Here is a 15,648-nt window from a genome sequence, read left to right as displayed (position 1 = left end):
TGTCTTGGACCTGGCAGACTCAGCGATCAAAAAAGAAACAATTTGAATATCAATTTCCTTGATTTCTAAACACAATCAGTGACTTATCTAATGAGCCAAGGACAACCGAATGTTTTCACTTTGCCAAGCATCTTGAAATCATCACGAAAATGTCATAGTTATACTTGATGCATATTTATAGCTAACATCCCACATACTATAGATTTAACTAGAGACATCTTTCTTTAACAGGGGAACCGATATCCACCATACTTTCTAGACAGAAAGAAAGCAAACCATAACTGTAGGAAACTCAAATGCCATTGATGGCAGAGGATGAGCAGCTATCAAATTAAGACCTCTCTTGGCACAGATGACTTCAAGAAAACACATATAAGAGTTCAACTAGCCTTTAGCATATTCAAGTATTTCATTTGTTTGCAAGTTATTTAGACAGAGGCACATCCACTAGGTCTAGCAGGTTTCAAGTTTCAAATTATGACTAAATCCCTCAAAGTAGGCTGGATTTTAAACTTAAACGAGACTCACGACAAGATTACACTAACACAATGAAATCTGGGCAAGGCATGATTTTTCCCTAATAGAGCCGACATTCTATTATCTTGAAGAGAAAGGAATAAAAAGATGGAAAAGAATATCACAGGACCATACCAAACAGGTTGATTTACACCAATCTATACTTAATATAATAAGTTGTAACATGTAGATGACTGAGTTAAGAAAAGAGAGCCTAAACAGAGACACTGTTGAACCTAAAGATAACCAAACAACTCAATGCTTTTAGGAGAGAAGGTAAGCTTAAAGACTGAATTTTAAAGAATCAAAAACAGCAAGTTGGACATTTTCTGGTTTGGGACAAGTTGATAATTATACAAACTAACTACGTCTTAACTCTTCTCCTACTTTAATTCAACAAGCTCATTATATAATTCTGACATGTTAAGGACATTAGAGATTTTACGCATATTTAAACAGATGATGAAAACAAGAAAAGACGCAACGATTTAAAGCCACCTTTTCCTCTATCCGGCATAAACAGAACAACAGGTCTTTGACACAAATTTACCATTCCACAAACACGAACTTATGGCTTCAACTTAAAAGAGTAAAACAACATTCAGGTTCAATTTAATGGGCATTCATAGTTCCGAACAGATGTACGCTAAACAGATCGAATCAAACAGTCCTCCATTTTCAAATTAGTCGTATGATTATTCATGTTCGAATAAAGGGACAAGACTTGTATATATCTGTCATAATCAACAATATTTGCATACTCACAGATTGACTAAACCAGCTTGTATTAAGAAACTAAGCTAAGACTAACCTGAGATCGGATCGAAGAGGCGTAACTATCAACCGACATGTATTCCAAACCAAAATACCCTATAACTAAGTAAAACTAAAAACTAAACTAAAGTAAGACATAAACATACAGATGCTATTAATTACTAAACTGAGACTAAACCAATTAAGACACGGACACATAAACATTATTCATTACTAAATCGAAATTAGACTAACTAAACCATGAACATGCGTAATACTACTAAGCTGCTAAACTGAAATTCAACCAAACGGAAGCAACAACATAAACGAACACATCACAGACTTTAGATTCAAAATAAAAAGAACACACTGACCTTTTGTGGGTGCAGTGAACAGGGATGTCGAGGTCTCGAATCTGCCCTCGATTTCAAAGTGACAACAGAGAGGATCAACGACTTAAAGTGAATATTCCCTGATATAGTGATTTAGCAAAAATGTAGATGTTTAGGAGGGGATAAGGCGACTCAAACAGAACTCGAAACAGAATGGAATTTTACCGAATCCACAATTTAAAGTAGTAAATGAAAAAATAGAAAAATTGAGGGTAGTAAAAGTATCCCTCCCCCCAAACGTCTCATATGGGGTGCATTTATATGAAATGTATACTAGGGTTTCAGCTTTTGAATTCTCGATTTTGGCTCCAAAAACAAAAACTAAAAAGCCGTTTGAATCAACCCGTGAATGCTCAGATCTCTAAAAGTTTTCTTGGCTTCTTGTGCTATGCCTTTGTTGACCGAATCTCGTGACAAAGAGAAGAGGAGGGAAAAGGTGAAAAAGTGGGAAATTTGCCCTGAATTGAAGGGGCAATTTTCTATCCACGGTCGATGGAGCTTGTCATTTTCTCAATATGGAAGGGAGAGAGATGAAAGGTATTGCACGAAATGGGGGTAATCAAAATCTGTGAGAGTAAAGGGAGTTTGATTTTCGCTGTAAATGGAGAGGAGAGAGGAGAGAAGACGACAAGAGAAAGCTGTGCATATTGCACGAAAATGGGATGTTCCATCTGTAATGGCTAAAGGGGAGGAGCGGGCATCTGAAAATGGAAGGGAGAAGGTAGAGAGAGAGAGCAGCGAGGGAGAGAAGGGTGCAGCGTGTTGAGGGATTAGGTTTACCCAGGTTTCAACTGATGAAAGCTAAGGTTGGACCGGGTCGGGTAGAAGCAGGTATGGGCTGGACTGTTGGGTGAATTAGGTAGTGGGTAATGGGCCGGACGGGTAGAAATGCTAGTGGGCTGGTGATTTAATGAGTTTGAAGTGTGGGCTTGATTATTTGGGCCATTTATTTGGCTGATCTAAAAGAGTTTTGTGGGCTGGTGGGTTAATGAATTTAAAGTATGGGCTTCTAAATTAGATCAAATATATTAAGTAGGAATAACAATAATAATAACGATAATAATAAATTCCATAATTAGCGTTAATATATAAAATATGAGCAAAGTAATAATAGAGTAAAATATTACCTAAGTTATACATAATAAGTAAGTAGCGATGTACGATGTATCAATACTTAACAATATTGATATAGTAGTAGAAATTATAATAAAGTAAGGGTAAAAATAAGATATTGATTTATTAATTGGAATAAAGGAGGGGCAAAATTGGGTGTCAACAATGGTGCAAAGACAGAAGCAGTCTGAGAAAGGGAATATGGGAAGAGAAAAATGTTTACATAGCCATATCCAGCATAAACATCAAACTTGATCATTTTTTACGGACATAGGCACAAAAAGACCTGAACTAGTCTAACTATATGTGGTTCTTGCAACAAATCAAGGACATGACAAAGTAGCAGATGGTTCTACATTGAAGCATAGTATTCATCATCAATAATCCAGTCAAAACAAGTTACAACCCAAGTCTTTTAAAGGAAAAATGCTGGTTTTGTTAATTCCCTTTGGTTTAATAGATTCAACAAAGAGCAGGTTAATATGTGACGAGTTTAAAGGACATATAAGCCGTTCCACCTAGAATTTCTTCTTTTGTTTTATCTTTCAAATGATCAAACAAACTACAGGCCATTCAAACAGGCAGTACTTAGTCCAAGTTAGGTGGAAACTTACTCCTTTAAGCTTTTATAGTCCTTGCCCTTTTATCAAACAACACATGTGAAAAGTCTAAACATTTTAAACCTTTACTAATGCATCATTGATCACATAGAGAACTCAAATTAGTATACAGATGCTTGTTTGCCAAAATTATGACCATTTGAGATTAAGACCTTAGCTACATTAGACAAAACTTCTGATTAACCATGAAGGCAGATAAAAAGTGTTCGTTGAGAGACTAAAACATGCTAACTTTATGCAAAGCAGTTCAAAACAGTTTCTATGCCAAATTAAATAGAAACAGGTTCAAATAGTCATGTTAAAGCTTTTCAATGCTCCTTCAAGTTTAGTTTACATATAAGGACTCCATATAACCAATTTAAACTCTCTATTTTGCCATTTATCTTGGACTTAAACTATTTAGGAATCCTTCAATGATGAACTAGTGCAATATTTTGAAATAATCAGGTATCCATAAGTTTTTTTTTAAAAAAACATACAGATGGAAAAATTGAACAAGTGATGACATTAAACAACTGTAGCCTTCAAACAAAAATATTTCTTAAGTCATATTCCTAGATATTTGACTAAACCCCAATTTGTATGTATAACACCTAACTGTGAGACCACATATTAAGAAACTAAGATAAAATGGTTAAAGCAGAAGGACATGGCAAGAAACTAGGCTAAAGTGGGCGATTCACATAATTCACAACACTGACTAGTGATAGAGATGGCGTGTTTATGCAAGACAAGTAATAAACTACCCTTTCTAATAGTTAAATAGACAAAGGACTATTAGACTAAACATGATCAAACCTAAATCAACATCACTAGGCATATATAAATCCCTTAAACTATTTTAACATGGCAGCATCAAATTAGAATAAATTGTAACTAAAAACTAACCCGATAACTAAACTAAACAGAAGACAAATATTACCCTAAAACATGACAACCAAATTAGACAGGCAACAAAAGTAGACATAGCAAAACCAAATTAAGCAGACAAAAACACTAAAACACACCGAGGAATGTAACATGCAATAAGATAGAAGAGAACAGAGGATTGCTGACCTTCCTCGTGTGCAGCGAACAGGGTTCGGGATCTCGGATTTACGCTCGAACACGAACGACGCCCGAATCTTTTCGAATACAAATCTCAACACCCAAACACACGAAACAAAGAAGGTTTTTGAAAATAAGAGAAAGTGTACTGGGCTTGTTGGAAACTTTCCTTAAAGCTAATTCATGGACTAAACAGGACTCGGTTTTGAGTGAAAGACTCAATTAGGAGTTTTGGTACCCTGGACCCAGATTCCAAACCATTTTTTCCCCTTTTTCGGCTCAGGACTTTGGGTGACATTTATAGGTGTCAATCCAGACCTAGGGTTTCGATTTGGGCGGGATGTTGGACTCAATTCAAAGTTGAGTCAACCATGTGTGTCGATCCGAACGTTGGGGTTAGTTTCAGATTTATGACATCAACAAAGAAGATGGAGACAAAAGTCCTAATAAAGCTTTGTACTCGAAAATCAGAAGGGTTGATAAAGCAAGATTCGAATTCAAAAACGGACAAGAACTCATTAAAGTTTCGGATTGAAACAAATGCAAAAAGAAAACAAGAAAAGGATGAAATGCCTCTTCCACATTGAACCCGTGACGGACCATTAATTAGCTTTCCCGATTTAACCATGCAAATCCTATTATTCACGAAAATTTCTGTGATTCTTGCTAAATTTGCTGAAGAAGAGAGATAGGGGGAGAGAGAAAGGAAAGAGGAACGATGTGCGGTTGCTGTGTGTTCTTTGTCATTTAGGTCTTAGATGAATGATAAGTGGGCCGGGTCGGGTATAAAAATAATGGGCTGGATCGAATATAGGGTAATGGGCTGGTCTCGCCTGGTGGGCTGATCTGTTTTAAAAGACTAGTCACGAGTTGGGCTAGCTGAACATGAGTTTGGGGCCTGACTTTGGACTAATTTCTTCCTTTAATTAATTTCCTTTGGGCTTCTTAGTAGTTAGTTTCTTCAACTTCTAAGTGACTAACTTGTACATATATAATGATGATAATTAGTTAGTAATATGTAGAAAATAAAGGACTTAGTAAAGTATAATTAATTTAACGAGTACAAAATCCGAGAGTGAAATGATGACGAATCATTTTGAAATTTGTGATAAAGTAATGCTAGTAATATGGATAGTAAAATAGTGAAAATGAAAGTGACGATATTAATAGTAGTAGCAAATAAAATAGTAGTGAAAATAGAGTATTTAGCTCATTAATAAATTTTGAAGCCCAAGGAAATAAATTGAAATAAAGGAGGGACGAAATTGGGTGTCAACAAGAAGAACTAGGAGTTTTGGACAACCAAGGTTAACCTTCATCAAAGTTCAATCACAATATTATATTTAATATCGAAATAGTGGTTGTGAATGAGAAATACTACAAGAAACTAGAGTTTACTCCAAACCTACTAATGTAGGCTATGTGTTCACTAAACGATATATGAACGGACCTGGTTGTCTACCAGTCCCCTTATGTAGTGCAGTAAGTAAATACGATAAGATTTTACCGTGGAAAACTCCTTGCTCAAGGGACTAAAAATCACGACCTACCACGTAGGATTTCAACTCCACTACAGATTATACTCTCTTGCAATCTAGGAATTAAACCCTTAATCCCTCACCCTTACAATAACCCTATTGTAAGCTACACGCTATGACTAACTCTAGCCACACACTCGACAAAGTTTGACTACCTCTAGCCAAACCAACTAATACACCTTGACTAACTCTAGCCAAGGGTACCACTCAATAGCTACAAACAAGTGTACAACTACTGAGAATTCAGAATACCTATAAAAACTTCTTTAGAGAAGAGTAGGTTTACAAGATAGAGAACATAAACAAAGCTCAAACCAAACTAAGGAGATTTGCATCTTCAGTTGTTGGGATCTGGTCCTTCAGTCTGTGGTCAGCTTGGTTTTGAATACTAGGAGAATCTCGTGACTGCTGCACTTTAAAGTGATTCTAGGTTTTCCAAGTGATGCCCAATATGTTGGAGCAAGTTGTATATATATTGGGGAACATATGGGTAGGATAGACGCCACTCATCACGTTTGACTTAAAGCCAAACCACAGCAGCTCTGTTGTACTTGTGTGTAGTTCTGGTGTACTTGTGTGCAGCTTTCTAGCTGTTGTTGTGCACTGTACGGTGTACAGAGAGAACATATAATAGACCAGGTCCCTCTCTGTTTTTCAGCCGTTTGATAATCATCAAAACATAGGATGTAACACAACTTAATCAATTTTCCCCTTTTTGATGATAACAAACACCGAGTTGATGTTCTCCCGGTGACTTATTTTAAAGCAAGTTGCAAGTTATCGTGTTCCCCCTGAGAACACAGGCTATTTTCTTCTTTATTCCCTCCATCTTTGAACATGCATCTAATATTTTTCTCCCTTTTGGCATCATTGAAAAGAGACAAAGTTAATCCAGCACAAAGAAGTTCAATAGCATTAACTCCGAGCCATTTGGGCAACACGACATGAACAGTTTATGAACGAGGAAGAGAGTAACAGTGCATAAGACAGAGAGACTCCCAAAATAGCAGAGATGGCAAGCAGGAGATAGCAATCAGATTAATAGTGTATAGTAAGTTACCTGTCGTAGTGCCAAATCATACAACGAAGGAAAAAAAGATAGCATACTTACTGACTTAAGGAGGAGGAAGAACTGGTGAGAGAGTGGGAGATGAAAACTGAGGGAGAAAGGCTGTCAGGAGTTTATCAAAACGTGCATTACTGGAGCACTGATCTTGCAGCATCCGGTCACGAAGGAAAACGAACCTTTTCTTAAGCCGTTCATTTGCGACCTTCAGACGTAAGTTTTCAGCATTGGCAGCCTCCAAGGCAGAAGAGGAGCCAGACTCCTGTGTCATTCGAGATAGCTCGACTTTGAAAAGATTATTGTCAGCAGTAACCCTATGAATATCACCATTTGCAACCTTCTGAGCTCTAAGAAGCATAGAGATGGTAGAGACTCTGCCAACACCTCCTGTCTTGGACACACACCTCTTAGACCCCTTCGAATTTTCTGTGCCTTCTCTTTCGAGTTGAGGAGCACTTCTACCACTCTGTTGGTGCATAGAGAAACTAGATTCCCTTTGACTACTACTTGTGCTCTTTAGGGAGGAACGAGGTTTGGTGACTTGATGATTTATTTCTCTGAGGGTTTTGTTTTGAGCAACTTTCCTTTTTGGATCACACTTTTCATACCATCAAAAATCGAACATCTTCATCCAACAAGATATCCCTGTCCTTAGGTAAGTCATTCGTAAAACCATGTTCTTTTGCATAGAGCGCAGAAGACCCAGATTCCTCTCGGGCTAAGAGAGCAGGTCTCTCGTTGGAGTCCCTGGTTAGCTTTACAGACCTAGATGACAAATTACTAATAACACCCTCACCGTTATTCATGGCTTGCAAGGTTTGTGCAAGAACAACCAACATCGCAGCATCGCTGTGTGGGATATTGGATCCACCTTTTTCCCTTGTTGAGGTGCACCCATCTAGCTCCTTGGATGATTAAGCTATTCCCTTGTTTCTTTCAGAGGAAGGTAAGTTTCCTTCAGGTGCAGAAAGGAAAAACCCATCTTTGTTCACTGGTCTATTCATTTCAATTCTCACCGACTTACCTTTTGGCGTATTGGCAACGACTTTATTTGTAGTTTCCTAACCTTGTATTTCAGTCTCTTTGGTCAGGTCAAGCTGGTCAGCTTGGTGAGAATTGGGCAGGAAGGCTACAAATGTTCTAGGAGATAGATTCTTGCGAGTCCGAAAGAGGCCAGAGATTTTTGATCTTGCAAAGGATGGTAGATTATTGTCTGAGAAGCTCGAGATTTGGTTGCAGAGGCAGGGAATGCAAATTTGAAAGGGGAGGAAGTAGAAACAGTTTTAGCTAAGGTTGACATACTGAAAATGCTAATACCAATACTTGATGATAAATTGGTTAAAGAGAAAATAATTTTGAAGGCGAATCTAGAACGATGGAGAAGGAGGAGTAAAGTAGGGCTGTGGACTTGAGTGGGGAGAGAGAAGAAAAGAATCATGAATTTATGGGAAGGTAGTTGAGTGGAATTAAGTGGATCAATTTAGGGATGACATGACACTATAACAGTTGCAAAATTTATACACGCATTGAAAGGATTAGTAACCTGAGTCACAAGGAGCAGGCCCCTTGACTGGTTTATGACAGATTTAAGAGAGATTCTGGGGTGTGCACTGTCACATAAGCTTGCGTTGGTTTTGAGACTGCCATGCGTGTATACCTGTAATAGTATAAAAGTGAGTTAGATGCCATCGAAAAACACTTTATTGTATTATAACTCTTCTTCTATCATAGCCAAAAATAAGGAAAATTAGTTAGGCTTGATCAAGCCCAACTCAAGACGGTTTTTTTCAAAGTGCTCCCTGCTCAAGGCCTTTGCGAAGATATCAGCAACCTGGTCTACTATCTTGCAAAACTTCATGCACATTATACCTTTTTCAATATTATCTCTCAGAAAATGATGTCTGACATCAATGTGCTTGGTTCATTTGTGATGTACATGATTTTTTGCCATGTTGAGTGCATTTGTATTATCACATAGCAAAAATACACAATCGGTGAGAACATTGAAGTCTTTGAGTTGTTGCTTGATCCACAACAATAAAGTGCAGCAGGATGCAACAACAATATATTCAGCTTCAGTAGTGGAGAGACCTACTGAGTTTTGTTTATTTGTTCCCTAAGATATCAAACATGATCCCAGAAAATGTGTCATGCAGATGTGCTCTTCCTATCTACCAAATCACTAGCATAGTCAACATCGGCATACCTAATCAATTCAAAGTTGTCTCGTGATGGATAATAAAGGACTAAGTCTAGAGTCCCCGTGAGATATCTCAAGATTTATTTTGCCGCCTTCAAATGAGATTCTTTAGGATAAGATTGAAATCTCGCACACAGCCCTACACTGAACACTATATCAGGCATGCTAGCCGTTAAGTATAATAGAGATCCTATGATGCCCCTATACATCGTCTCATTTACAGGAGTACCAGGTTCGTCCATGTTAAGTCGAGTGGCAGTAGCTATAGGAGTATTAATAGGCTTATCATTTTCCATATCAAATCTCTTGAGTAGCTCTTTGATGTACTTATGTTGACTGATCATAGTTCCTTTTGATGTTTGTTTTACTTACAGACCGAGAAAGAAGTTAAACTGTCCTATCATGCTCATCTCGAACTCACTCCCCATGAGCTTTGCAAATTCTTCACACAATGAATTATTTGTAGCACCAAAAATGATATCATCTACATAGACTTGTACAATTAACAAGTTTCTTCCTCTTTTCTTCAGAAACAGGGTGTTGTCGATCTTTCCTCTGGTAAAGACATTTTCAAGAAAACATTTTGACAATCTTTCGTACCATGCTCGAGGAGCTTTCTTTAGACCATATAATGCCCTGTCAAGCTTGAGCACATGCTCTGGATGTTCATGATTGTCAAAGGCAGGGGGTTGTTTGAGAAAGACTTCCTCCTTGAGATACCCATTCAAAAATGCACTTTTGACCTCCATTTGGAACAATTTGAATTCCATATGAGATGCAAAGGCTATAAGAATCCTGATTGCCTCTATTCTAGCCACAGGAGCAAACGTTTCATCGTAATCTATTTCTTCTTCTTGATTGTACCCTTGAACTACCAGCATGGCCTTGTTTCTGGTAGTGTTGCCCAGTGCATCAAGTTTGTTGCGAAAGACCCATCTGGTCCCTATCACTGTTCTATCTGATGGTCTAGGGACCAGGTGCCACACTTTATTTCTTTCAAATTAGTGAAGCTCTTCTTGCATAGCAGCTATCCAGTCAGCATCCATCAAGGCTTCTTTGATGTTTCTGGGCTTAATTTGGGATAGGAAAGAAGAGAATGTGAACATATTTCTTGCCTTAGATCTGGTTTGAATACCTGAGTCCAAGGGAGTAATTACGTTTTGAAAAGGATGAGATCCTTTGTGCTTCCATTTAGAGGCTTGAACCACCGAAGTGGATGGACCAATTTTCTCAGTGTTGGATCTATCATTAGCATTGATTGATACGTGGCTTCCACTTTCTTGATCAACTTTAGGAGTGTCTGAGACCGTATCTACCACCCTATGTTCTGCTTCAAGTGTAGTAATTTGAGAATCAAGTTCTTCCGCACTTTTTGAAGGACTATCAACATCTGTTTCATTAACTTGTTTGATTTAATTCATTGACTCTGTCTTTCCATTTGATATCTCATCTGCTTCATTTGGTACCTTTAGAAAGGGTCCATCTTCATCCTCATCATTACGAGCCTTGTCATTTCCTTTGGGAGTTTGACTAATCAAAGATCAGATGCACACTTTCCTCTACACATTGCATCCTTTTGTTGTAGACCTTGTATGCCTTGCTGTGGGATGAGTAACCTAGGAAGATCCCTTCATCACTTTGAGCGTCAAACTTTCCCAGGCCTTCCCGGCCGTTGTTTAGGACAAAACATTTGCAGCTAAAAGCTCGTAAGTATGTCAGCTTGGGCTTTCATCCATTTAACAGCTCATAAGGAGTCTTTTCAAGTAGAGACCTGATCATACATCTGTTTATTATATGACAAGCTGTGTTGACAGCTTCAGCCCAGAAACTTTTAGACACACCACTCGCTATCAACATCGTTCTGGCCATATCTTCAAGAGTTCTATTTTTTCGCTCCACAACACCATTTTGTTAGGGTGTTCTGGGGCCAGAAAAGTTGTGACTGATACCATTTTCAGCACAGAACTCGTCAAACTTTGCATTTTCAAATTCAGTACCGTGATCAGATTTAATTCTCACAATATACACACTAAGTTTTACTTGGATCTGTTTTACAAAGGCATAAAACACAGGGAATGTTTCGACCCTGCTTTTCAAAAATAGATTCCAGGTAAATCTGGAATAGTCATCTACAATCACAAAAATGTATTTTTTTCCTCCTCATCTTGAAATTCTCATCGGTCCACATATATCTATGTGAAGAGGTTCAAGTGGCCTTGAGGTATTTACTTCCCTTTTTGGTTTGAAAGAGGATCTTACTTGTTTCTCTTTTATGCAAGAATAACAAGTCTTGTGATCCTTAAATTTTGCTTTTGGAATCCACGAACCAGGTCCTTCACAGCAAGTTTGTTTAGTAACGAATAGCTTACATGCCCTAGTCTTTTGTGCTAGAGCTCAGGGTCATCCTCCATTGTACTTAGACAAGTGAGATCATTTTTACTTTGAGGACCAAAACCTGCAACATATACATTCATGAATCTTTTAGCCATCAGCACCACTTCACCAGTTGTGAGATTTGTGACAGTGCAGGAGCATGACAGGAACTTTACTTCATTCCCTTTGTCACAGATTTGGGACACACTTAGCAGGCTATATTTCAGACCATTTACATAGTACACATTCTCAATAGCATGAGAGAGTGTCCTTCCAACTTTACCCACTCCAAGAATGTACCCTTTTTTGTCGTTTCCGAAGGACATACTTCCACCTTGAAAGACTTTGAGTGAAAGAAAATCATCTTTTTTGCCGGTCATGTGCTTAGAGCAGCCACTATCTATCTGTTCACCTCATCCTTCTCTTTCATCGTTACCATCTGCATCTAACTTGGCCATGAGTGCAGGAATTGACTCATATTCATCGTAAGCTTGCTTGTGGGGAGGACTCCCTTTGCTGGGGAGATCTGATTTTCTACTGTGTTTTCGAGTTTTTCAATCATCCTTCGGAGTCTGCGACTGAAGCATTCCATGTCAGGTTCATCATCGCTTGAAGCACACCATTTGTAATGCTTTTCACTAGCCCCTGATGGTTTTGTATTTGATTTTTCTCCCTCTAAGTTTAGTGCAGCAGCCATTTGAACGCCTCTTTCTAGGTGTTAACCTTTTAGAAAGAACCCGCTCTGATACCAATTGATGTAGGCTATATGTTCACTAAACGGTATATGAAGAGACATGGTTGTCTACCAGTTCTCTTATGCAGTTCAGTAGGTAAATAAGACAAGATTTTACCGTGGAAAACTCCTTGCTCAAGGGATTAAAAACCACGACCTACCACGTAGGATTTCAACTCCACTACACCGAGCAACTTCAGATTACACCCTCTTGCAATCTAGGAATTAAACCCTTAATCCCTCACCCTTACAATAACCCTATTGTAAGCTACACGCTATTACTAACTCTAGCCACGCACTCAAAAAAGTTTGACTACCTTTAGCCAAACCAACTAATACACCTTGACTAATTCTAGCTAAGGGTACCACTCAATAGCTACAAACAAGTGTACAACTACTGAGAATTCAGAATACCTACAACAACTTCTTTAGAGAAGAGTAGGTTTACAAGATAGAGAACATAAACAAAGCTCAAACCAAACTAAGGGACATTTGCATCTTCAGTTGTTGGGATCTGGTCCTTCAGTCTATGGTCAGCTTTGTTTTGAACACTTGGAGAATCTCCGGACGGCTGCACTTTAAGGTGATCCTAGGTTTTTCAAGTGATGCCCAATCTGTTGGAGCAAATTGTATATATATTGGGGAACATATGGGTAGGATAGAGGCCACTCATCACGTTTGACTTAAAGCCGAACCGCAACAGCTCTGCTGTACTTGTGTGCGGCTTTACAGCTGTTGTTGTGCACTGTACGGTGTACAGAGAGAACATATAATAGACCAGGTCCCTCTCCGTTTTCCAGTCGTTTGACAAATCATCAAAACATAGGATGTAGCACAACTTATCACCTACACACTCAAGGAATTGAATCTATGACTCTTAAGTTGTGACTGAAAAAATGAGAATACTGAGGAATTAGCTGGGAATCGATTTTGACTTTTTGATCGCAGTATTTGATCTTTGAGTCGATAACGAGGTTGGAGCTTAGATTAGATTCTGAAGGAAAAAAGAGGTGAGTTAAGATAATGTATTTTGCTAAGGTTCTTTTTTCACGACATGTAAGTTGTTTCTTCAAATGTCTTAGAACATTAGTATGTGCTTTATTGGAGTAAGCCAGTGCACAGTATCCATGAAATGTTTTGAAACATACCTAGACGATTACCTACATTAATTCAGAATATTTAGCTATATTTTGCAGGACTCTATTTGTTTACATGATTCATAATGCATGGAATTTGATCATCATAATGTCGAGTAATTAAGTCATTGAATTTTAATTAAGACTTCCAAAAGTTCAAATGGAATACATATAGTGGCAAATAATGTTTCTACTTTCAATATTTAAAAGCGAAACGCATACTATAATTCCCTTTAGTAACTCTCTTTCCTTTATTGATGTTCAATTACGTATACATTCACTTCATTCTCTTTTCCTTTTTGTTTTTTACGTTTTGCAACTTGCAAGCGTTTATAGATTGATTAATTGTACTTCCATTAATAATAGTTACTGACCATGCCATTACCTATAGTATTTAACCCCCCTTCCTATGCAGATGTTTCATAGTACCTCAAAAATCCACAATCTACTTAAATACTTTAGGTCTTTGATGGCTACTCCAGCACTCAGCCTCACAAAACAAAGACCACGAAAGCAAAGTAAGATATATTCCTCTTTCATCTTTCTTGATGTGATATATGTATTTATGTTGCTCATACTTTTCAAAATTGCTAACGAGTTCGAGTCGGATATCCTCTAAAAATATAATAATTAAATTATGCATATTAGTTGAGCCGACAATAGAAGTCTTAGTGACTAGTGTTCGGTTGATCCATTTCCGTGGCAAACACGGTGGTGTCATCACAAAAACTCTTATTTTTATTGGTGACTGCATGGATCGCTACAAAAAGTCGTCACTGAAGTCTCATTTTTTGTAGTGGTTGTTGGAAGTTGAGCTACCTAATATTGAAGGGGGTTCAATTGAGATTCATTCCACTAAAATAACACTGAGGAAATGAAATAAAAATAATTTTATATGTAAATAAATTATTGAATTCCTTTGACCCTAGGGAAACTTTACTGTCGTAAAAAAACGATTTAAAATGTATTTTTTTTATCTCATTTTAAATTTAAGTGTACCATTTGTTCCCTTCGAATTGTCTTGATAGAACTTCTAGTTCTGGCACTGACGAAAGGCTACATATATTCTTTAACCAAGAAAATGCTATTTTTCTGTGCAGTGCTAACAATAGATGCAAAGATGAGATGCAAGTTGATGCTTGTTGTAGTTCTCGGAGTTCTAGTGCAAACTTCCTCTGCAAGGAAACTTCTTGGGGATACATTATTACCCAATTTACCTAACTTCAACGGTGGATTTGACCAAATTTTAGGAGGTCTTGGCAGCGGTGGCGGCGGCGGTGGAGGTGGAGGAGGAGGTACTAATGGTGGATTTGGTGCTGGTTTCGGATTTGGCGAGGGTCATGGATCGGGTGCAAATAGCGGGTTTGACCAAATTGTAGGAGGTCTTGTTGGTGGTGGCGGCGGCGGTGGTGGCGGTGGTGGAGGTGGAGGTGGAGGAGGTAGTGATGGTGGATTTGGTTCTGGCTTTGGATATGGCCACGGTCAGGGATCGGGTGCAAGTGGCGGTGGTGGAGGTGGCGGCGGTGGCGGTGGCGGTGGTCAAAATGGTGGTAGTGGTTTTGGCGCCGGAGCAGGATGGGGCCATGGTGGTGGTGGCAATTAATACCACCATTTGCTCAAGAAATTCCTTTTTTTCATATAACTAATGAGAATCAAATTAAAAGCAAGTAATTTGCTATAAGGATTCTGTTTTTCTCTTGATTAATTCCTAATTACTATGGCCAGTGGTTCTTGAATAAACATTTTGCTAGTGCAAACTTTTTGATTATTAGATGCACGGTACCAATGTTCGAAATGATGTACCTCTACTCTTGTTTTGTTTTCAGCACTTTATTAAAATAATGATACAATTTTTTAAGCCCCGACCAAATAATCTAGTGACCAATTTCTTTTAACTTCAAATAATAAACTTACGAGTTTAAACTGAGTTTAAATTCTGTGTCGAAAATATAAATTTTCTTTCTATTCTATCTATGAAGAGTCAAATTTTTAATTGAAAAAATTCATTATGAGAATAAAATGAGAAGAGTATTTTCTGTTCTGACCATTCCGTTCTCCCTCTGAAGAGACAAGAAAAATCCGTCCACCATTCTCTTTACTGGACCTTAGGGAACAACATGTTGAAACAGATTAAGAATGAAGTTTATCAATTCTTACATCA

At 38.0% G+C, this 15,648-nt stretch overlaps 1 protein-coding gene across 1 annotated transcript; it reads left to right on the top strand.

Annotated features, from left to right (window-relative positions):
- Window positions 1-13,897: 13,897 nt before the first annotated feature.
- Window positions 13,898-15,434, top strand: LOC132633779 (putative glycine-rich cell wall structural protein 1). Its single transcript, XM_060350247.1, has 2 exons — window positions 13,898-14,005; window positions 14,588-15,434. Exons 1-2 carry the CDS (start codon window positions 13,903-13,905, stop codon window positions 15,088-15,090), a joined length of 606 nt encoding a protein of 201 aa, XP_060206230.1. The 5' UTR covers window positions 13,898-13,902; the 3' UTR covers window positions 15,091-15,434.
- The last annotated feature ends 214 nt before the right edge of the window (window positions 15,435-15,648 follow it).

This window comes from Lycium barbarum, chromosome 3 (genome assembly GCF_019175385.1).
Source record: "Lycium barbarum isolate Lr01 chromosome 3, ASM1917538v2, whole genome shotgun sequence".
NCBI lineage: Eukaryota > Viridiplantae > Streptophyta > Magnoliopsida > Solanales > Solanaceae > Lycium > Lycium barbarum.
The sequence above is the reverse complement of the archived record's forward strand: the minus strand, read 5'-3'. Positions and strand labels throughout refer to the sequence as shown.